We start from the raw sequence: 23,428 nt of genomic DNA on the forward strand, positions 1-23,428 counted from the left end.
CCTGGAAGGTGTGAGATGATGATGAATAGCAGGAGAGGGGTGTAGGGAGGGGGGCGGGGGATAAGGGGAGGGAGGGAGGGGGAGGGTATTCGCACCAAGGGAGAGAGAGAGAGACGCGCGCGAACAGGAGCGGTATAGGAGTACAGTCAGCGTGCACCGTTTCTTTTTTTTTATTCAATGGTACGAGGTACCCAAATGAAGGAAAGTGAGCAGAGAAGGCGGGCGAGAGGAAGACGAGTGGTGGGTTTTTTTCTCAGCCTCCGTTTGCGTGTATGCGTGGCGCAGGTGCGTCCCAGTGTGTGTGTGTGTGTGTGTGTGTGTGTGTTGCACACACATATTCATATTCACCAAAACCAAGGAGAGAGGAATGGAGAGGAGAATGGGGAGGGTGTTCCTGAAACACAAGCCCGTAACAAGCTGTGCTGATCATGATTTGTCGTTTATGCCTTCTTTGTCCCCCCCTCCCCCGGGCAAACGGAAGTAAGACCCCATGCCTGATGCACACATACACCTCGTGGCGAGCGTCCCTATCGCTTACGGTCAAAAAAGCAGACCCAACATGCGCCACATATGCCACGAAGACACACACACACACTTCGGTATGGGAGGGGGGGAGGGAGGGAGGGAGGGAGGGAGGGTCGGCCATGCTCTCCTCCCTCCACATCTGTAGTATCTATATAGAATACATATGCCTAAGTTCTTTTGTGTGCGTGTGTCTGTGTATTCACTCAGCAGCAGCAGGGGGGGGAGGGGGGGGAGGAGGGGAGGGGAGAGGGGGGAGAGTCCTTTGTACTCACGACTTGCATCCCTCTCTCTCTCCCGTCTACCCTCCCCTTCCCTCCCCTTAAGTGTCACCGTCTCAACTGCGACGTCTACGCAGCCGGAGCGGAAGAAAAAAAAACAACAATCGATGTGCCCCCCACCCCCACCCTGTTATGTGGGCTCATTCAGTCATGGTGTGCATGTGCTACACACAAACCCACACGCCACTCTACGCACCGGTGTCATCACCGGCCCATGTCAATCCCCCAGTGTGACGATATCATAAAAGAAATGAGCAGTGGGCAAACACGCGTTCTAGCAATGACTCACGCAGCCATCAAAAACAGATCTGTCTGTCTCCAAACCCGGCGCACACACACGCACACACACAGAGAGACCCTACGCACTCCAAATTTCGATTCCAGTGCGCGTCAGCAACACATCAAACAGATGTGCGCTTTGGATAGTCATGAAGAACATCGACACCCGGCAGGGGGTCGTGTGAGCCATTTATATAAACAAATAAAAGAGGATGAGCGTGACGCAGAATCGATTTGTGTTCTTTTTCGCAGATGCCGCTCCAAATTGGGACTTGTAGATTTGGGGGGATGGAGGAAGCACAGCTTCTCGGAAGCGCAAATATGTACGAGGGCGTTACGCAGGTGTTGTGGGCCGAAAGGACGGAATAAGAAAAACAAAGAAGGCAAAAGCCGGGGAGTAGAGAGAGAGAGAGATTGGAACGTGGGAGAGAGGGGGGGGACGAACAGAAGGGGGGAGTCCTAGCGAGCGAGCGAGCGAGCGCGGGGAAAAAAAACATGTACACCGGTACGATGTGTGTATACACACACACACACACAATGAGAGGAGAGGAGAGAACTTTATCAGCAAAAAAAAATAAAACTCGCTGTATTTTGTTGTTGTTGCTGTTGTTTTCGAGTCCACTACAGACCACAAACGTGTGCATGGGAAAAGAAGGGAGTACAAATAACAAACGACACACATATACATGTGTACGTACATATGCTATACATATATGTATACGTACACACGCTATATGTACATATATATATGTGTGTGTCTGTCTGTCTGTCTGTCTGTGAAACTTTGGGTATATGTTGTCTTACCTCCACGAGGAGTCGTTCATACATCGGAGAAAGGGGGCGGCGGCGGCGGCGGCGGGAGTAAGCGGTAGGCCCACGCGCGCGCCTTCCTTGAAAGCAACGGCAAAAGAAGACCAGCCCTACGCTCTATAAGGAAAAAGGGGGGAAGAAAACAAGGACCACAAAATGTATATACATATATAGGCATACATGTATATACAGAAATACATATAGAGCTACAGATCTACACACACACACACATGCACGTATGTATATATATATATGTATATACATGTATGGGTGGTGGGCACACATTCACAGGGAAATAAAAGGGAGCTAAGCGCAGCACATCCGAAGAAGGAAAAAAAGGGGGGGGGAAGGGCATCCATATGCAAGAGAAGAAACACAGGATCGCCATGAGAAGTGCGCGGAGACACACATCAAAAAAAAAAAACATATATAAATATTTATAAATATATATAAATATATACATATACATATTTATAACTATATATATATAATAGAAGCCTCATGAGAGGCAAACGAAAGGAGTGATGCTCTAGCTCTTCTGTGCACGTAACCGCACATGCCTTGCAACGACAGCAAATGCACACAACCCTATGCCAGTTGACGCTCAGGGGAAACTCGTCCACGCGTCTTACCTGCCTTGGACGAAGACCCGCCGACAGCGCCGGCACTACTGTCACCGGCGCGCGCCATGGACGTCCATTGCACCATAGCGACCGCTATACGCTGCTTAAGTAGAATCGAGTACTCGTCCAGCACCCACTGCAGCAACGCCTCCTCGCCGTTGGGTCCGTGCCAGAGCACATCCAGACCGTCAAAAGTCAAACCCAGTTCGTCTGGGGAGGTGTCCCCTGCCCCAGCGGGATTGACAAATGTGGCATCGGCCCCATTAGATCCCGCTGCTTGTCGCGGTGGTGCATTCAGAGCTACAGAGCAAGTGGAGAGCTGCACAGTAAACCGAGTGGAAGGCATCAGACGAGCTACGACAGCGGCGGAGAGGGGGATGGATGGGTCCGCTTCGCTTGGAGGTTGCACTGCCTCCGCGGGTGAGTGCCCACTCGATCCCACGCCCGAATTCGCAGAGGACGAGCCAGGGGGAGGACTGGAGCCGTTGGAAGCAGGAGCCGATGGAGGTTGTGCCCCCGTTGGGGCTTCCACCTCGCTACCGTTGACGCCGTCTTTGTTGGAGGAGGGACTAGCACTGCTTATACACCTTCCGCTCCTCGAAGAGCCCGCTAACGACGCAACCTTGCTGCTGCTGTACCCCGCGCCTTCCGGGCTGCCAGCTGCAGAGGCACCTGCGGCGGCCGCAGAACGCTGGGCCGTCAACTCCAATAAACGTGAACGTGCGCGACTAGATGGAACGTGGATGCTGCCTTTAGCAGCCCCATTCCTGGCGCGAGCACCCGCATGTGCTCTGGAGTTGTCCCCAGCTTCGCTTTCCTCCGCAGGAGGTTTCGTGAGGGACTTTGTCACTAGCCTTGCAGCACCGTAACCGGCGGCGATGTCCTCGGGAAGCGGAGGCGCCATGGACACGACGCGGTTGGTGCCGGGCTGCAGCGTGCAGCGCATCGGCAGCGACGGATGTGGCATCTGCTGTAGGGATGTATCCTTCGCGTGTCCGCGAGGCTTTCGTGGTGACCTCTTTGTAGCCTCACCGGTGCTGACCGGAGTGACGGGAATAAAATTGTTGTTGAGAGACGCCACCTCCGCAGAGAGAAGCGGCAGCCGCGCCACTGATGCCTCGCGTGCCTGCTCCACCAGTTGCTCCACAGCCAACATACTTGCATGCGCGGCAGCTCCGCCAATGACGGGGGGCGCAATGAGCGCCGATGGTGAAACCAGGGCAGGAAGCACTGATGATCTGTCGGCCGCAGGAGCTGCTTCGCGCGGTCGCTCACGGCATCCCAGCAGCACATATGAGCCGCTGCAGACGGCTGTGGCCGCCGAAACCAAACCTGTTGCCGATGGCGTTGGTGTTGCCGAGGGCGCCGGCCTCGAAGCAGCAGCAGCCGCGGCGGCGGCGGCGGCGCTTGTCCCATTAGCCGGTGTAAACGTTGACAGACTAACGAGGGGCTCCATGGTGGTGTGAGCGGGCATCGTCAGCACGCCCAAGAAAGGAATGGTGTTCCGCAAAGTTGTCCAGAGCAGTGCGCGGGCCTGTGAGCTCAACGCCGCAGCAGCAACCGGGGATATCGTCGCAGCGTTTCCCGAAGGTGCGCCACGGTTGCCAGACGCATTGCTGGCGCCACGGCCCCCACCACCACCTGCCATCCCGCGCCGCCGAGGAGAGGCTTTAGTTGTTTGTGCCTTGCGTGACTCCACATCTGCGCGATTCGCAGTGCTCTGATTGTGTGCGGCGTCTGCGGCAGCGCCTTCCTTCTTGGGAGCCGTCACGGCGGCGGAGGCCTCGTCCTCGTCAGCCTGCTTCTGTAGCTGCTCTTGCTCGAGTTGATAGCGCCGAACCTGCTCCTGAAGCTGAAGGTGTTGCTTGTATAATGCTATCACCTTGCTGTTTGACGTGATGTCACGTACGAAGCTCAGCGGGAGCAACTCCGCACGGCGATACTCGACACTACGCGCCATGCGAACATCATCCACACCTGCAACTGGGTCGCTTGCTGATGTCACGGCTGCAGCGGCGGTGAGTGACATGGCGGTAGAGTAGGAAGAGACTGTGGACCCCCCATCCGAGGCAACACCTTTTGATGTCGGCACAGGCGATGAGGGCTTTGACATCGACGGAGCGAGTTGTCTCTTCTTCGGATCCATCACCCCACCCCTCACGGCTGCCTCATCACAGATCCCTGCAGTAACCGCTTGATTCTCTGTCGCTGGGGGCGTCGCCCGGCCACTGTACTCACCACCGCTGTTGCACGGTACGGCCGGCGCAAGGTGGACTGCAGCGTCGGCCGCAGCAGCACTGGCGGCGGTCGCCCGTCGAACACTCTCTCCACGCTGCACTCTCAAGTTGCGTTTGCTGACGCGGTTCGCAAGATCAGCGAGGATGCCCTGGAAGACGCCGCCAGTGCATTGCTTGCTGAGCGGCACACACTCATCGTCGCCGCAGTATACCTTGACGAAGGTTGAGGTGGCACCACTAGAAGTTGAAGTAGTGGGTGCGGGGCTGAGCGCCGCCGTCGAACCTGCTTGCACGCTGGGTAGAAAACCGTTAGACATTTCTCTCCCGCCCACGTTCTGTTTGCTGGTCAACGTGTACTCTCTCCCTTCTCCCCCCCCCTCCACACACACACACACACACACACACACACACACACACGGCAATAGCTTCACAAAATCGGCTCGCCGATCAGTTAAGGGCCTCGGCGCCTTCGGTCTCTTCCCTCTCTTTTCTCTGTTTTTTTTTGTGTGTGCTCCGGTTATATCTGTGCTGATCAAAACCTCCTCGTGTACTTGCGGATGGTGTCGCTGGCTAGCTGGATGTGCGTGCCTCCTCACGAAAAGACGTTGAGCAACAGCAGAGGAGGAGGAGGAGAGAAAAAGGAAGGAGGGAAGGAGAGAGGGGAGATGTGTGCCCCTCGTGCCGCCTTCTTTTTTCTTTGCTTTTTCCCCTTCTTGTTCTCAGATATTTTAGAGGGTTTTTCGTGTGCGGGAAAGCCTCGTCCTCCTCCACGGATAATGAGAATCAGTGGCCCAGAGATCGACTTGGAAAAAAAAAGGAAACGAAGAGGGGGGGAGGAGGGGAAGGGGGGAAGTAAACCGCAGATGAATGATTGGGGGGGAGGGGAGGGGGGGAGAGAGAGAGCGGGTGGGTCACCGATACACACACTCCCTTCTCCCTGTGAAGAAGTTTTGCTGCGCATCGCTGACAAGACATAGAGTCAGAGAGAGAGAGCAGGAGGAAAGGAGGAGGCCGGAGAAGTGGCGGCCCACGACTGCACTTGTGTATGGCATTGCTGGGGGCAGAGGAGGAGGGGGGGGAGTACACCGCAGTACCATGCTGTTTTTTTTTCTCACTCCCCTCCACTCGTTATGGAAATGGCTCAGGTCACGTAACCTCAGTCTCTTTTTTTTGTTCTCATCCTCCTCCTCCATCCCCGCCCCGCCCCGCCGCCAATGGAGTCATTTCTTTTCGGGCATGCCTGATTTATATTTGTATTGCATTCGAAGTGAAAACCCGTTGGTGCAGACGTGTGTGTGTGTGTGTTTGGATCATCCCTAAGAGAGAACAGTGGGGAAAAAAATTGAGCAACACACTCATCACAGACAATGGCAAGGAGGGAAGGAGGAGGGAGGGGGGAGGCGACAAGGCGCCAGGCAGGTGTGTCTCGAGCGTCGCCCTCCCCTCCCTCCCAGGAATAGAAAAATAGAGCCCGATGATGCTCGGTTGCGAATAATCCCGAGGTTTGCTCCCTGAGCGTCACAAAGGGGGGGGGGGGAAAACAGAGAAAGAGGGGGAGAGGGGGGAGAGGGGGAGAAGAGATGCCCCATGTGGTTGAATGTAATCTGTGTGCCTTTTTTTTCAAGGGGAGGGGGAGGTATCGGTAGACCCTCCCCCTCCCCTCCCTCCCCTCCCTCCCCCTCCCCCTCTCTCTACACAAGTCCACATCACGCCACTTCGTAGATGATGAGTTCAATCACGATACCTACACCGCTGACCAGCGCGTTGAGTTTGAAGAGCGCTTTCAGAAATGGGATGCAGAGAGTTGTCATGAAGAGGTTGAGGCCCACTACGACCAGCACAACAACTCCAAAAGACGTGGTGAACAATTTGGAGATGAGATCAATGACATCGACAACCGCCATCTCACCAACGTCCTCGAGAAGATCCGTATTGTTGAGCTCCTCTAGTGCCTTTTCCTCCGAGACAAGGGCGCCGCTGCCTTGTTGCTGCAAAAGGCGTTTGCTGTGACGTTTTCGGCTGCACGCCGCAGCCGAGCGGGTCACACGACCTGAGACGCGTAACACCTGACGCTTCAGAAACTTGTAGCTCAGCATTGTGTACCCCACCAATCCAAGGGAAAGCAATATCGTGCCGTTCTCCACGATGATGCCACGCCACCCGTTATGCAAAATAAATGAAAACCACTGGCCAGTGCAGAAGGGCACAACCATGTAGAGTCGATGACCGAGGCTCACAAGATGATGGGAGGTCGACATGCGAATACGTCGATACCGTGGAACCCTGGAGAGGGGAATGGACGCAGGCTCTCCACCTGCGGCTGAAATAGATCCGGTGCCGCCATCGCTGCGATCCTCGTCTTCATTGGCGCGAGCAGTGCGCAACACCTCTGCGCCCTTGACGATCCTGTCATGGTGATCGTTCAGCGGAAAAAGATGTGTATCACGGGCAATTTTACCGTCTACAATGTCTTTCACCTTGCACAGAATGCCGCTGAAGAGGCCCGTGAGCAGGGACACCACCAGCCACAGCCACGACGGTGGTGCCGCGGACGGCATCATCTGCGCCCCGGCGCTGGCGCTGCGGGAGGAGGAGGACGACGACGACGACGACGGCAACACCAACCCGGCCGATGAGTACAGCCATCCGTACCCGCTGAACGTCCCAAGTGCCCACGCCATAGCCATCAAGTACTCACCGCCGTTGTACTTGTGCACGGAGAGGTAATGCGTGACGAGAATTGCTGCTGCACTGAAGTACAAGACGCGCAACAGCAGCGGCGCAAATACTGCGATGTCAAAACCATGTGGGAAAATGTAGTAGTAGACGGAACCATAACGGGGCTGTGCCTCCGTGAACCCCCTCATGGCGCCGCCACCGTCGCTGGTTGTCGCTATGGACGGCACCGGCGATGCGGCAAACGACACTCCAGTGGACGCAAACGACGTCGAAAACCCTGCGTCGCCCCTGGCTGCCGAGAGCGCAACACTGCCGCCGCCGCCGCCGCCGGCGTCGGGCAACGCACTAGTGCTTCCAGTGAAGGGCTCCTCCGATATAAACGCACTGCAGTACGCCACATACACTGCTGCCAGAGAGTAGGGGAGCCACAGAAGCAGAGAAGAGGCCGCAAGGGCCGTCTCGAGTGAGCGTCTATCCGTGCCATACGCAGCGGCCCGACGAGAGCCTCCAGATGTGCGCGGCTTCATCATCGAAGGATACAGGTGAGAAAAAAAAAAAAAAGATCCCCGCAAAAAAAAAATTGATAATTAAAGCAAAAAGGCAGAAGATGAGAAAAGTGAGGCACCGCTTAAGCAGCGATGTGATGTTGCTCGAGCCTGTATAAGAGGGCTTGCGGTGGCGGTGACTGTCAAAGTCCTCTTCTCCCCTCCCCCGCCCCCTCTCTCTCTCTCTCCTGTGTATGTATGTATGTGGAGGCGGGGAGGGAGGGACAATGGAAGAATGGGAAGAGGGGAAATGTGGGGAAGAGGAGATTTAAAGAAAATCTTCGAACGAGAAAGACATTCAAAACCGTGAAGGAGAGAGACTCAATCCTGGCGGCGGCGGTGAAAAGTAGAGATGAAGGGGAGAGTGAGGCAGAGAGGGAAGTGAAGAAATAGGGGGAGAGAGAGAGAGAGGCAGGGAGGGAGGGCAAATGCTATCGATGTCTTCCTTGCTTTCCTAGAAGAAGATGCGTTGACCGAAACCACGTTTGAGGGTTTTGGTGTGTGCATGCCCGACACACCATAACGATGTATGCGTCAGTGGGTCGCAAGCAGGCTGGGCAGAGGTAGGCGAGAAGTGGAGAGGAAAAGAGGAAAAGCCACAGCGACCCGCGTTTATGATGATGAGAAAATATTCCCGTCTGGGTGAAAAACAAAAAACAAATGGAGAGTTTATGGTCTCCCCCCTCCCCCCTCCCCTCCCCTTCCTTCCCTTCGTGGAGACACTCCCTCTTTTCTGATGGAATGTGAAACGCGGGAGTTCCGCCTGTACTGGTGGTGAAGGAAAAGAGGGATGAAGGGATGGAGGGGATGGAGGGGATGAGGACATCGAGAAGAAGAGAGAAAAAAAAATGTAAGGAGAAGCCGTCCCAGTGCACGTTGTGCGTACTCTACATAACGGAAAGTATTCATCAACGCAATAATAATAAATAATTAAAAGGAAGGAAGGAAGGAAGGGAGGGAGGAGAGCTTTCCAAATGCAGATAACGCAGCGGCTGGCTCACTTCTTTTATCTCCCCCCTCCCGTAAACATCCCTCTGGTGCACCGGTTGCTGCATTCATGGATGCTCCTCTTTGTTGTTGCTTTTTCCCCATTTTGGTTTTCGTGTGTGTGTGTGTGTGTGTGTGTGTGTGTTTTGGGGGGAGGAGGAAAATAAGGCGATGTGGCCACACACACACACACGCACACACACACACAGAAATCTTTTTTTCTTTTTGTTGTTTTCTTTTTCCCTTGTTTTTTTCACCCGCCACCTCAGTGCAATTGCAAGACAAAAATAAATATTTTTTTCAGATTTGATCTCTTCCCCTCCCCTCCCCCCCCCCCCTCTGTGTATATATATATAAGATATACATATGTATATATATATATATAAAGGCATCCACCCCCTCAGCATCACCACCACCACCACCACCACACACACACACACACCTTGAGATAATCCGGGGATACGAAAAGTGAAAAAGAAAAGATGTTCGAGCGCACATTTTTTTTTTACAACTTATGCAATGAGGCGGAGGGAGAGGAAGGGGAAGGGGAGGAGGGGTGGTGGTGATGAGAAGAGGGATGGGTAGGGGAAGGGAGGGGAAGGGAGGGGAAGGGAGGGGAAGGGAGGGGAGAGAAATATATAAATAAATACATACAAATGTACATAAATATATATATATAGATAGATATACAGATATGAATCTAAATCAGTATATTTATATATATATACATATATACAAGAAGGGGGAAAAAAAGCGCACACGCACACACACGCGCACCCCCCAAAAAAAAAAATTTGGAAAATACGAACATGATAGAAAACAAAAAAAGGTCGACGCACCACACACACACACACACACATATTTTGCTAAGTATCGTTGATACAAACGACGCTGACCTGCATTCTGTTGTATTTATTGTACATGCGCACTCATATCGTAGATGAGAAAAGGAAGAGAGAGAGAGGAAGGAGGAGGGAGGGAGGGGGGAGAGAAAGAGAGACAGAGAGAGTGGGGTGGCTTTGTGTCTGCGTGTTTGGGGAGGGGGAGGGGGAGGGGGTCGCGGTTGTCGTCCCTTTTTTGGTCCTCGTGGTGATGGTGGTGGTGTACGTATGTAAGGCGTGGTTCCTTTGTTTATGCACGTGCGAAGAGAAGCCGTGTAACGTCCTTCCCCGTATCCGTTGTAATCGCGTGCGTGCCGCACAGCGCAAAGCCCTCCTCCTCCAGTGCCTCGATAATAACCAGAGAAATCATAGCACGACCGTTCTGGTCGCAGTAGTGCTGAACAAGGTCAAAGTGCCAGACCTTGTGCTCCCCACCATCTCCGCGGAAGGACACCTCAGTAAACTTTTGTTGCGGGACGACGCTCCGCTGTGTATCCTGTGTCGCACCGCCAGCCTCGTGGTTTGGTGAGTCAGACGGCATCTCGCCGGTGCCGGTGCCGTTTGTCAGGAGAAGCTTCGCAGACCCGCTGGGGGCATAGGTCGGCGGACTAGTCGTCGTCTGCTTCGGCAGGGCGCGCTGAAGAGCATCGATCGTGTCTTGGCGGATGCTGGCCCCATGGATGGAGACTGACGGGGGGTTGAAGGTGCAAGTGACGATGACGTTCGGCATTTTCTCCTGGATTCAAGTAAATGAGCTTTTGGTGTTGTGCTTTGGGGGGGGAGGGGAAGGAGGAAGGGGAGTGACTATGCTGTGGACGAATGGCGAAGGGGGCGAGAGGCGCAGCAGGAACTGGAAAGAAGAGAAGGGGAAGAGGGGAAGAGGGGGAAGGAATCAGGCTTGCCTACTCGCTCTCGTACAGAAGTGATCTGGTGGAGGCTGAAGAAGTAAGGAAAGACAGCACAGGGGCCGCGCTGAAGGACGAGGAAAGACAGGGCCTGGGGAGGGGGAGGGGAGGGGAGAGAGGGGGCATCGCGCTTTGACATGTTTACTATTTTTGTTTGAGAGACAATTAGGATGGGGAGGGGAGGGGCAGGGGGAGACAGCGGTGTCGGTGGGCTCCGTTCGATGAAAACATATTGCGGGGTAAGAAGAAGTGAAGAGACCAGTGCATTCGACAAGGCGTGAAGGATGCACTGGACGCGGGGACGGATACTCACACGACAACAAGCACAAGGAATGATGCACACGGGGAGCACGTGAGGTGGAGGTGGAGGTGGGAAGGCGGGGGGGAGGGGGGGGGGCGCTTTAGTGAGTGGTGGTGGTGGGTGACGTCTTCCCACAACTCCATCACCTAATGCGCACACACAAAGAGAGAGACATGTTCATGGATACACGTACTTACAGGCCAGACACATCAAGTACGGCCCCCCCCCCACCACCCCCACCCCACCCCACCCCACCCCACACACAACAAACACACAACACGCCAAAAGAAGAAAAATGCCTCTCCCCTCCCTCCCCCTTCCCACGAGAGAAAACAACAACCAAGCTGCACCTCAGCTCATGTAGAACACAATGAGAGAACACACATTGACACGCTAGCATCTAAAAAAAAAAGGGGAGGGTCGGTCGTGACTAATCCATGCTTCTCTCGGCATCCCAACTGTTACCGCGTTCCCCTATCCCACTGACCCACTCACACCATCACCACCACCCACAACCCCTGTTTTTACAGGGCTCAGAACGCACTCTGTATACACACACAAACACCAACACAGAACCCTCTCAAGCGCAGGGAGGGAGGAGGGAGGGGGAGAGGGGGGCTGGCTACTGCGTCTCGTCGGGAAGGCTAAACTCTACTCTACGGCGTGATGCGGAGGAACTAGATTTCCTCTCGCAGTTGCCATCAGCCGTAGTCACAGCGCCGGTCAAACGCATCATCTCGCTCTGGCCATTGGTATTGCCAATCGGCCCGGCCGCAGCACCCCCACCGAAGGCCCGAAGCTCACCTGCAAGTGTGCCGCTGAGTCCCGTGTCACCAGATCGCAGTGCAGTGTACTCATTGGGTGAACCTGCTGCAGGCGACGTGTGACTGCAAGCACCTTGCCCTTTGCGAACGGCGCTAGACCCACCACTATCTGTTTGGACGCTAACGACGCGAATATAATTGCGGTTCCCTCGCGATGAAGCAACGATAGAGTCGTACGCCCCAGCAGCCTCCGGCTTCCGGTGCAGTGACGTTGATGCACTCTCACCACACGACGCGAGACTGCTGTCGTGAAGAGGCATGTGGGACTGACTTGGGGCAATAGAGGAGATCATCGGCGTTGACAGGCGCGAGCTCTGGCGGAGCACTCGTGAAGATGATGTCTGCGACGTGTCGTCTGTTGAATACAGCGGCGATGATGGGGAAAAGGCCGGAAACGGCTGCCTCAGCGACTCCCCTCGCTGGGGAGGGGCACCACTCCGTGTTGCGCTGTCCGAGAACGGTGCCGGCATGCGCGCGTGGTGGGAAGAAAAAATTGAGCAGTCCTGGCTACCATCCCGCCTGGCCTGCGCATTGACTGACGCGATGCTGTACAACTGCGCCTCTTTCCCGCCCCACGAGGAACTTTCTAAGCCACCACTCTCTTCACGCACACGACGACGCTGCTGCCGCTGCTCCAGCGGCAGCGCGGAGCCGCCCAGAGGGAAGACGCCCGTGACGAAGAGCGGTGCGACGTGGTGGAACCCCGGAAGCCACGACAGCGCAGACCCGATTGCATTGTAGCGGGGAATCATGATGGGCTTCCCACCACCACCACCACCACCTCCATTTTCACAGATGCCGTGCACACCACTGCCAGACCCGAGACCCTCTGGACGGTGTCGCGCACGCGGGGGTTCGTACAAGCCTTGCCTCCGGCTCAGATCAGCCCTTAACGCCGTGAGCGGTGCTTGATGGGAGACGTCCGCCTGCCCAGAAGGCGCTTGCAGCGGCGCGCGCGGATCAACTGGTGCCACTGGAAGACCGCCGAGGCCACCGATCAGCGCCGTTTCCTTGCGGCCCAGCCTCTCGTACGCGCGGCGCCAGAACCACGAAACACCACGCATAACACCTCGCGCGCCATGATAAAGGGAGATTCGAAATGGCATCAGCTCCGTCAGTCTCTCCACACTACCGCTGCGAGTACGGTTGCTGCCCGCACGGATCGGCGAACCTGCACCGTATCGTCGACAGTACTCCTCTTCCTGAAGTGTCATTGGAACGTAGCCATCACCGCATACGACGCTCGCGCGCCTGCGCCGCTCAATGTCTGCTCCCTGCATCAAATGTGGTGCAACACTGTCGGCGGGTGGTGAGCCGGCTGCGGAGGTAGCAACGCCTCTCTCAGGGGTGTACTTCTCATCCCCGCCGCAAGCCCACGGCTCTACAACGCTCAGCTCCGGCACCACGACGCCGTCCCCCCGGGACATTGCCACACGTGCTGCCGCCCAGTCCACTGCGTAGGGACTTTGCTGGCTCAGAATGGCAGCGTAAAGACGGGCGGCGGAACCGCACAGATACCCCGGTGGCAAGTTCGATCGCGCGTACGACTCCATGGCGCTACGCTGCTCGGCGTCGCCTACCACCCCCTCGTGCGGTTTCTGCATTCGCTGGCGACGCATCAGCAAGTCCACTAGTCGTGGCGTGGTGAGGTACGTAAGCAACGCCTTTTCCGTATTCTCTGGCCCCAGCACGAACTCCCTGGCCGGACGGAGGACGAGATGCGGTGAAGGTACTCGGACTGTCGAAGCCGTCGATGCAGAGGCTCGCACCTCTGTTTTCATCTTGTTCAGTACGACTCCGTCAACGCGGACAATCGCCCGCTGTGCAGCCTCCAGGGTGTCAAAGACGCACAGGAGTACCGCACCACCGTAGATGGGGCGCCACGGCATGTCGGGGCTGGGGGGGCGAGCAGGAAAGTAAAACACAGCTGAAAGGGCTTCCCCCTCGCCACTGCTCAAACCGCCCGCCGTGAGGCTCTTCGCATCGACATCTTCCGTATTGTCAGCAGCCACCTTCTTGAGGACGGCGATGGCATCGTGCACATCATGCACCAGATGATCAGACTGAAGGAGGCCGAACAGAAAGGCGCTCCTACCCACAAGATCGGCGGTCGGAAACATCACGGATCCGGTTGGCCGTGGCGCTGTCGTCGCAACCACCGCATCACCCCCCCCGTGGCGAAGGAACGGCATCAACCCTGTGGACCCGGAGTACGGCTTCATAGAAGGCTTCCTCTCAGCAGTACCTTCCAGCCCTCTCGCACTGGCCCATTGCATATCTTCTACACCCAATGACCCGTACCCACTGCCGGCGGCAGTCGCGCTAGTGAAATAAGACATTCCGTGTACGTCCCCGATGTTGTTGTTGTTGTTGTTTTGGGGGGGAGGAGGGGTGGGAGGGGAGGGGGGATGAACACTGTTAAGGAGAAAAACAGAGCCACCAGTACCAACTGTGATTTCGTGAGCAAATAAACAACAACAAAAAAGAGGGAGAAGAGGGGGGAGAAGAGGGGGGGAGAAGAAAGAGGAGGAAGAGTGTGGATGGGTGAATGGGTGGGAAAGATGCAGTGAGACGCTCAAGACACAAAAAAAAAAGAGGAGGCGCAGCCGGCTGTGTGTAGTGGAGATATCAAAGGAGGGGAAAACGACGCCATGGGGAAGATGATATCAGCCTGGAAGTCTAGGGCAACGTTCCGAATTCCACAGAGGAGGAAGCAGACAGAAAGACGCCCGATACACGGGAAGGGGAAGGTGGGGGAAGAGGGAGCTGGTCTGCCTCTGCCAGAAAGGGAGGGGGAGGGGGGAGGGGGAGGAAGGAAGGAAATTTAGTAGTGCAGCAGCAGGTAAAACAAGCAAAAAAAAACATACATAAACACAGATATATATATATATATATACACACACACACATATAAACACATATGCACACACCCAAGAACACAGAAAACGTTCTTTATTGCATACCCACAATGTATGTTTTGTTTTGTTTTGTTTTTCTAAACAATCATTATTATTCTGCGAATGGTGCTTGTCCATATTGGAGGAGCAGGAGGAAGGGTGGGAACACAGACACACACACACATACACATACACATACACATACACACATACATAGACAGGCACTCACACATACATCCGATAGAAAGCGAGCTACCCCATATGAAAAGGGGAGAAAAGGGGGGGGAAGAGTGAGGCCGTGAGGAATAGATGGAAGATGCCTTCAAAGAAAGAGCAGTCCTGAGGAGGAGCAGCAGCAGACGCACATGTCTGTATATATATATATATATATATACAGATCTAGGATCAGAGACAAATACCAAACGGGCGACCAACAACAAAAAACAGCACTCAGAACCATCACCACGAAAAAAAAAATGGCCGTGAACACCGAGACGAATTCCCCCCACCCCACAGCCACCCCACCCTGTTATGTGGGCTCATTCAGTCATGGTGTGCATGTGCTACACACAAACCCACACGCCACTCTACGCACCGGTGTCATCACCGGCCCATGTCAATCCCCCAGTGTGAAGATATCATAAAAGAAATGAGCAGTGGGCAAACACGCGTTCTAGCAATGACTCACGCAGCCATCAGAACAGATCTGTCTGTCTCCAAATCCAGCGCACACACACGCACACACAGACATACACACACGCACACACACAGCGATGTTAAATGTGGAACGACGAATAGCAGAGCGCCAGGGAACAAAAAGAAAAAAGATACGCTGGAGAAAGAGGAGGTGAAGGGGGGGGAGGGTCTCACAAAACACTGCCTTTGTTGTTATCGTCGTTGTTGTTTTGTTTTTTTCAAGAGGGAAGGAGGAGGAGGAGGGGGAGGGGGAGGAGGGGAGGAGGGGGAGGGGGGAAGTAAAACAGAAATAGGGGGTGAGTTAAAGAGTTCAAGGAGTGGATGGGGGGGCAAAAGAAGTGAAATAAAGCGGGGAGGAGAGAAAGTGAAAAAGAAAACGGGGAACAATGGAGAGGCGCTTCGAATGCACCAAAATAACAAAAAAAAAAGAGGGGGTTAGAGAAAATGCTCGTGCAAACACCCAACAATGCAAATGGAGGAAAGGGGAGGGGGCGCGGAAGGGGACAAGAGACCAGAGAAAAACATATGAAGGGAGGAGGAGGGGGGGGAACATCACTTTGAGCAGAGCGGTCCACTAAAGGGGGAGAAAGAGGGGGGGGGCGCCAGGTCAGAAAAGACTCCTGACAGGATCAAAACCCACATGCGGGTGAAAGTGCACACCTGTGTTTGTGTGCATGCCTGTGTGTGTGTGTGTGTGTGTGTGTTGAGTGGAGAAGTGAAAATCGTTGCAATGAGGAGATAAAAACATCACGCTACGCCCAACAGGCGCAGGAAAACCTAAAAATGCGCAAATTTGAAGTGTTGTGGATGGAGACCGATGGTCAGCTCCGAGCCGCTTACACGCGAGGGGGTGGAGTAGGGGGGAAGGGGAAGACACACACACACACACACGCAAAGGGTGTTGACCAGGAGATGATGAACGCAAGCCATACACACACACACACACGCACACACAGAGAGAGCCGAAGAGTAGCATCGCATATCCCCCTCCCAGGTGTGCGTGTGGTCAACAACTTGAGAAACCCCACTGGGGGAAAAAAGAAAGAGGAGGCCTCACAGAACAGGAAGGGGGGGGGGACGGAATAACACAAGGAGGAGATAGGAAGGGAGGGAGAAGCATGTAGACAACAAAGTTCAAACCTGGCAAGACGGGTTGTGCACACCGACACTTCGCACCACGAAAGAGTTGGGGGGAGAGTGTTTGAAAGAGGAGAGGTAACAAGAAAGTGGTTAAACGGAGACCAGAGAAAAAGTAAGGGATGGTGAAGCGAAGCAACACAGCAGAGCGAAAAAAAAAAGAACCAGAAGAGCAAGGCGAAGGGGCGGGAGGGGGGGAGGGGAAGAGAGAAAACATGTGGGGTGAAGCGGGGGGTAAGTGTAACACACAGACACATGCACGTGCACACCCACTCAGTGAAACACGCACAACAAAGTGAAGTACGAATCGAGAAGGAAGAAAGGAGGGGGAAAAGAAAAAGATGGAGGAGTGGAGTGGAGTGGAGTGGAGTGGAGTAGAGGGAAGGGGGGGGGGGGGCCGCTCGATGAATCTGGTACAAAACCGCAGAAAATATGGAGAGAAAAAAAATGTGTACGTTTTTGTTTAATTGGCTCTTTCTGTTCTCTCGATGAAAGGGGGGAGAAATGAGGGTGAGTGGGTGGGACGAGAAAAAGTGAAAAACAGGAAAAAAAAAGAGAGGAGAACACGAAACAACGGAGCAGCTGCACACCTCAACAAGTGTCACCGTTGGCAACGTGAAGGAATTGCCGCGCTCGCCCGATTTCAATGTCGTAGTGATCAAGTCGTAAAAAAAAAAGGAGAGGGGGGGGGAACGGGAGAGACGTTCCCCCCCCTCCCCTCCCCTCCCCTCCCCCCAACACATTCTCGCCCACTCCCCCCCCCTACCCTTCCCAAATCACACGAACAAAACGCGCGATGACGACATTTTTCTATGAACACATCAACAGCTTCGCTCTGTCCTAGCCGATGCGGTAAGTTCTGAGTCAGGCGGTGGTGGCTGTCCCATCAGCTGTGACGAGTCGAGCGATTCGGCGTCTCCACCGTCGGAGTGGAGGTCGAAACCCTCACCAATATGCGCTCCCTCCACGCCCCCGCTATTATTCAGTGTTTTGGAGCTGGCGTGGTGGTTTCCACCACCGGCGCCGCTGGCCCCGGTACCCGTGCGACCGCTAAGGCCATTGCGGTGAAACGTTTGCTGCTGCTGGTGGCGTTGCGTGCGACGGTGACGCGCGACCACCTCCACCATCCAAGCATGAATGGAGGTGTCTCGGGGTTGAAGGATGGGGTGGTAGAAAAGCTCTGCTGCTGTGCTGCGCTCGTTGGGATTGCGCTGCAGGCAGGCGAGGAGGAAATCGCGTACACCCGGTACGTCGCATTCAATAGGCAACTCACTGTTCTCACCCATGGCGCGGTAGTACTCGCACATTTCTGGAAGACCCAACGCGTGCTGCGGCAACTCCACCGAGAGCACCTCAGCGGCGATGCAACCAATAGACCAGACATCACAAGCACGCCCGTACGGGTCCCCAACTAATATTTCAGGAGCCATGTAGGCGAACGTGCCTTTGAGAAGTCGCAGGTCCCCCCCGTGCTTGTGTACAGCCGTGCCGAAGTCCGTGATCTTGATGTGACCCTGGCGGAAAAGGACGTTGTCCGGTTTCAAGTCGCGGTGTACAATACGCATGTTGTGTAAGTACGAAACCGCACTGATGATCTCTCGCAGCAGCAGCTTGATCTCCGGTGGGTTCACCAGTTTTCCGCTGTGAATCAAAGATCTCAGCGAGCCGCCGGTGCAGAGCTCCATGAAGATAGAGATGCAGTTGTCATCACGTTCGCAGTAGTAGTAACGCACAATGTTGGGATGCTGCAGTGAACTCATAATTTCCACCTCTTGGGCGATTTCGCGCAGTTGTGTTCCAACCTCGCTGGTTTCTTCACACATCATCTCTTTCTCCGTCGTCCCCGCCGCCTCCCCCCCGGGAGACGGTGTGGTGCTGCTTACACCGGTTGTAAGGGAGCTGCTACCCATTGCACGGGCCCCAGCACCCCCGCTGCTGCCTGGTTGAACCTGTTGCTCTTCATCCTGGGCTGAGTCCTCCTTCAAATACATCCGCTTCACTGCGCATTTCGCACCAGTATGTTCCATTTCTGCCTCGAACACGTTACCAAAGGCACCTCCGCCAAGACGGCGGCCGAGCGTGTATGGTGGAACTTGAAAAGGCTGCGACGGAGACGGGTCCTGCCGTTGCTCCTCCTCCCTCGCCTCCCCCCCCCCTCCTTGAAGAAGCGCTGGGAATGAGATGCAGCCCAGATCCGCACCCACACCGATGCCAACCAGATATAGGGTGTTCAGTACAGTGAGGGAAAACGGCACGAGCAGACGTGCGGATAAGGGCACACTGGCAGGGTACCCCGTCGGCGAGAAAGAGAAAAAGAAGACGGGTCTATTCTCTACACTACGCCATAAAAGCGCCGTCCCTAGGGCTGGAGATCCCTCCGCTACGTCCAGAGCACAAATTAGAATCACCCTGCAGCGCTCGGAGTGCTGCTGCACCGCGGTAACAAGCGCATCAAAGTTGGTGACGCACAGCACCATAAAATTGCGCTCCCACAGCGACGGCGCCACTTGAGAAAGGACACCCACGTTACTGCAGAACACCACCACTGTGACGTTGACATTCTCTCGCAAGTCTATCGATCTCGGTAGACGCTGTTCCACAGGCCCCATAATATTGTGGCCCTCGCGAACTCCCCGAGCGAGCTGATCCTCGTTGCCGATAACGCAGCTATCGTCGAGGGTCCTCCTTCCCTGCACCCCAGTGGTGTCATCGGTGCCGTTCTGCATTGTGTGCCCTCCAGAGTGTAACCCCTCTGGTGGCCTTACGCGCTCGTGGGCCACGTGAGCATGGTGGTGCCCTATTTGTGTGCGCTGCTTCTGCTCGAAGGTCACACAACCCAAATAGGCCGATTTTACAGGGTTCCTTTCAATTTGCTTTCTGCTTGGATCGCACGTCTGCAAAGAACGGCTGTTGAGGGAAGCATCGTTCTCGTCCCCCAGCGCTATCCCATCAAAGAAGCTGTATCCTGTTCTGCCGCCGCCACGCTTTCCATTCTGAGGCTGATTCGACGGAGAGTGGTAGGGTGGGGCGTGAGGATCTGGGTGGGTTCTACCCTCGGTCAGGGCTCGCAGGTTGCGCACCGCCAGAGAGATTTCATTCTCCATGTACTCATCTTCGGCACCCATGATATCATGATTATCGCCAGCTCTGTGACCGCCCCTGCCACCCCCGACGGCTGCATTCCGATGCGCCCTCACTGCAGCGAGGTGTCCGTTCGTCCCCATACTGCCATCACCTCCCTCTTCCTCCAGCTCCTCCTCTTCCATCTTCTGCTGTGCTGTGCGCACGGCCTCCTCACGGAAGTACTTGGCAGCTGTATCTGCGTATGTGTTGTGATGCAATACAAACAATGCAATGACGCTCATCAAAACCGCCGCTACGCCAAGCAACACCAAAAGCGCAATGCAGAGGATGACCTGAGTGTCTCTAAACTGTGTGAGAAAGGCTATGCACAGAATCGAAATACTCAGTAAAGTCATCAAGAGGCACGTCACAGTCCATCGGTGTTGTGCGTCTCCCAGCCACTGTCGAACCGAAAGCAAACAGGTGCTGCGAAGCTGACAAGACTGCTCTTTAGAGATTGCGTCGAAAAGGAGTCCTGAAACGCGGCTGAACTCGGGACTGTATGGCCCTTTCTTCCCCCATATTGACGCAACATCTGCAACAAGTGAGCGTAGCTTTGGCTTCGACCAGCCCACTAACAACGGGTTCAAGTAAACCCCTTGCAGCTCGTGGATAGCAAAACTGATGCGACCTTCAAGTGTGCGAAGCTCTCGCTCACGATTTTGAGTCCAAATTGAAACAAGGGAGAACGACGCATTACTTAAGCGGGAGTGGCTCTCCTCGGTATGAACTTGAGATTCTCGACGCTGCAGCTGCAGCTCATTCCACTTTATGATGTTGGCAAACAGGTAGAACAACGAAGGGACCTGTAGCCACTCTAGTTCACCACGATAACTAGCAAAGCAAAGTCCATCTCCTAGGCCGTCTGTCTTGTAATGACCCCCGCCTCCTCCTCCTGCACCGTTGCTCACGCTGCGAGCATGCAATTCCTCCTGTGTTGTGCTGCTTTGTGCACCAGGGTTTTCATTACCATACAGACAGTGAGTGTCCCTAGTGGACCCATCATTGTCACCCACTCTACTTGCGATGTTTCGATGAACAGGATTTTCAACAGCCGCCGTGCTATTTGCTTTGGGAGAGTCGTCACCCTCATGCCTTGTGGAGAAACCAGCGCAATCCCTGTCACTTATACTCAGCATCTCTCTCAAAGCCCTGGCCACCTTCCGGCTGTGAGTAGCATCCTCAGTAACTACACTTGTATCCAACAAGCGGCTCGTGGAAACAAAGGCGGTGTGAGAACTCGAGACTTTTGCTTCCTCAATATTTCCGGATTTTAGCGTACTCCCTCGGCCAGTGCCCGGCAACTCTACTTGGACGCAGTTATGAGACGACGTATGGCCAGCAATGAGTGCTGTGGAAGATGTGAAGCAGCCTCGGTGGCACAAAGCCCTCTCTCCCTCAGAAAGAGAACCGAGCTGCTGGCGCAACGGTGGTATAAACTTTTCTGACTCACCTGAACATCTTTTTGCACCAGCGTCCATCTCACTATACAATGCTGACGGTACTGTTGCCTCAGCCTCTGTCAAACAAGTCACTGCTGCAGTTTGTGATACATTCTGGTCGTGAAAATTGTGAAAGACACGGGTTCTGTCATCGAAGGCGGCGGGTCGATCAACTGAGAACACTGATTTTTTGACGTTGTCGACATTTCCTTGGACCTGCTCATCATTCGCACCTCCATTCCCTGGAAGATGATGTCGCAGGGCAAATGTTTTGACACTAGCATCCGATTTGATGCATGAGCGGCTAACTAAAGTGGGGCAATGCCGAGCTTGATCATTACCACCCAAATTGTTGCAGTCAAAGTCTGTGCCTTCAGTTCGATACTCTTTATCACTGCGTCCAGATAGGTGATTGCTCTGCGAAACAGCGATTTCGCTACCCAGAGTCTTGCTTCCAGGACCCCTGCTACCATTCGGCTTAGAAATAGAGAAAGAACGTCTTCTGGCGTCATCGACACCAGGTAGCCGTTCCATTCCTGGTGTGGTGGAAATCTGTTGCGGCGCTGGTGTCACATTTGCAGGCGCCAGAGTCGCGTATGAGTCAACTTCGCTCACCTCTGCGCTTTGACAATGTGCCCTGCTCTCGTGGGGTTGCATTCCGTCGATCAAGTGCTAAATCGAGAGCTCACACTACTAACGGATCTTTAACTAGGCCCCTTCTGGGGCGATGCGCTTAACTCTAGCAATCACCAGGGAGGAAAAAAGCGAGATGCTTCACCGAGACACCAAACTTGAAAAGTGTGTACGAACAAAGTCTCCAAGTACAACAAAAGAGTGCTCAGAGCTCCAAAAGGAACTGGATCCTTTGATCACCGGTGCGCTGCACCCGCTAACGCCGCCTCCTCCTCTTTTCCAGTAGAAAGATGAAGAAAGCAGCGTTTTTTGATTCTGTGTGTGTGTGGGTAGCCCGTCAAAGCAATGCTCCTTCACGGTCAGTATTGCATACGACAACGCTTTGCCTCTCGGGGGAAAAAGATATAACGGAAAGGCTCGATATACAGATGATGATGAGCCAAGGCTATGTCGCTCCTTTTCAACGAGCTGCAGTTAAGTTCAGCTGAAGGCAGCGTTGGTTCTCAAGCCACTTGGCGAGTGGATATTTCAAGAGAGCAGCTGTGGTTTGTCATCCGAAGAAAATACACGAAAATCGAGCACTAAACCAAAGAAGGTTATGTGGAAAGTAGGGTGGGAGATGAGAGCAAATAAAATAATGGATTCTTTTTTTTTAACAGGGCCAGTGGTTGTACCCGAGTCCTGTTGACAAAGTGAAGTCACCGCACATCAGATATAGGACCCGGAAACGAGAATTCAGGCTGCGTCGCCCGTCAAGTGCCAGAATGTCGGTGTCTCTCGTTGACGCAAGAAAAGTATGCGTTCGATGTTATATAGTGGATTCACTCAGTTTTGTTTCCAACGAATAAATATGTATTTACACATCGGCAAAAAGAAACGACGTACTGTTGAGGGGGACCATTAACCTTGACCACTAGTGTCCTGATCCAGACGCCTGTTTCTAACTAAATCCATCTCGTCACACTGGAAGCTACACAAGGGTATGTATGTCCAATTGGGCAACCGTGTGAGAAGGTAAAAGCCATCTTGAAAAGGTTACTACGCAATACTCGTTGCTACAAGAAAAGCAGCCCTCTGACCCCTCCAGGGCATTTCCTTCCGAGCTACCCCATAAGGTCACAGATGGTCAAAGCATGCACACCTACACCAATGACTCCCATGATAGCAACGGGTAGTATGCGACAAACGTTCTTGCTTCTCTGATTTTCATGAAGAGGACCGCATTGCCCCTCCCCTTGTGCTTCAGCGAGCAGAACACGGGAACACACACAACAACCTGAACTAATATAAGCTCTTTGTCATGAAGTCAAGAGCAAAGTCGATACCAAAAGTAGCAAATTGAAAGGGTTCGTAGCTATCCTCGCTGTGGAAGACCCTCTAGCCCGGTGAAGGGGCATCTTATTCTAGAGTCTTAGAGAGAGAAACAGATATTATCATCGTGTGCGCGCTGTGTGTGCAGTCAAACACACGTGTACCTCAACTTGTGCATCTCTTATTGCTCCATGAGCTTGCCTCCGGCAGAAACCCTATGTCGGGTATGCGTGTTTTTACATCACCAGCGACGCCGCTACTGGATGCCACCACGACATCATTGTGGCGAATCTGTCACGAGACCACGGTAGGCTTG

The 23,428-nt window shown here is 54.2% G+C and overlaps 5 protein-coding genes across 5 annotated transcripts; all 5 read right to left on the minus strand.

Moving 5' to 3' along the window:
* Positions 1-2,480: 2,480 nt before the first annotated feature.
* Positions 2,481-5,069, minus strand: JKF63_07589 (uncharacterized protein; the record flags this gene model as incomplete). Its single annotated transcript, XM_067903525.1, has 1 exon — positions 2,481-5,069. One exon carries the CDS (start codon positions 5,067-5,069, stop codon positions 2,481-2,483), a length of 2,589 nt encoding a protein of 862 aa, XP_067759957.1.
* A 1,389-nt stretch (positions 5,070-6,458) lies between these two features.
* On the minus strand, positions 6,459-7,961 carry JKF63_07590 (uncharacterized protein; the record flags this gene model as incomplete). The annotated part of the gene is made up of 1 exon (XM_067903526.1): positions 6,459-7,961. The coding sequence occupies one exon, from the start codon at positions 7,959-7,961 to the stop codon at positions 6,459-6,461; it is 1,503 nt and encodes a 500-aa protein (XP_067759958.1).
* Positions 7,962-10,094: 2,133 nt separating this feature from the next.
* On the minus strand, positions 10,095-10,574 carry JKF63_07591 (uncharacterized protein; the record flags this gene model as incomplete). Its single annotated transcript, XM_067903527.1, has 1 exon — positions 10,095-10,574. The coding sequence occupies one exon, from the start codon at positions 10,572-10,574 to the stop codon at positions 10,095-10,097; it is 480 nt and encodes a 159-aa protein (XP_067759959.1).
* A 1,098-nt stretch (positions 10,575-11,672) lies between these two features.
* JKF63_07592 (uncharacterized protein) lies at positions 11,673-14,150 on the minus strand (the record flags this gene model as incomplete). Its single annotated transcript, XM_067903528.1, has 1 exon — positions 11,673-14,150. The coding sequence occupies one exon, from the start codon at positions 14,148-14,150 to the stop codon at positions 11,673-11,675; it is 2,478 nt and encodes an 825-aa protein (XP_067759960.1).
* Positions 14,151-17,424: 3,274 nt separating this feature from the next.
* JKF63_07593 (uncharacterized protein) lies at positions 17,425-21,825 on the minus strand (the record flags this gene model as incomplete). Its single annotated transcript, XM_067903529.1, has 1 exon — positions 17,425-21,825. One exon carries the CDS (start codon positions 21,823-21,825, stop codon positions 17,425-17,427), a length of 4,401 nt encoding a protein of 1,466 aa, XP_067759961.1.
* Between the last annotated feature and the right edge of the window lie 1,603 nt (positions 21,826-23,428).

The sequence above is a fragment of the Porcisia hertigi genome, chromosome 2 (genome assembly GCF_017918235.1).
Source record: "Porcisia hertigi strain C119 chromosome 2, whole genome shotgun sequence".
Taxonomy (NCBI): domain Eukaryota; phylum Euglenozoa; class Kinetoplastea; order Trypanosomatida; family Trypanosomatidae; genus Porcisia; species Porcisia hertigi.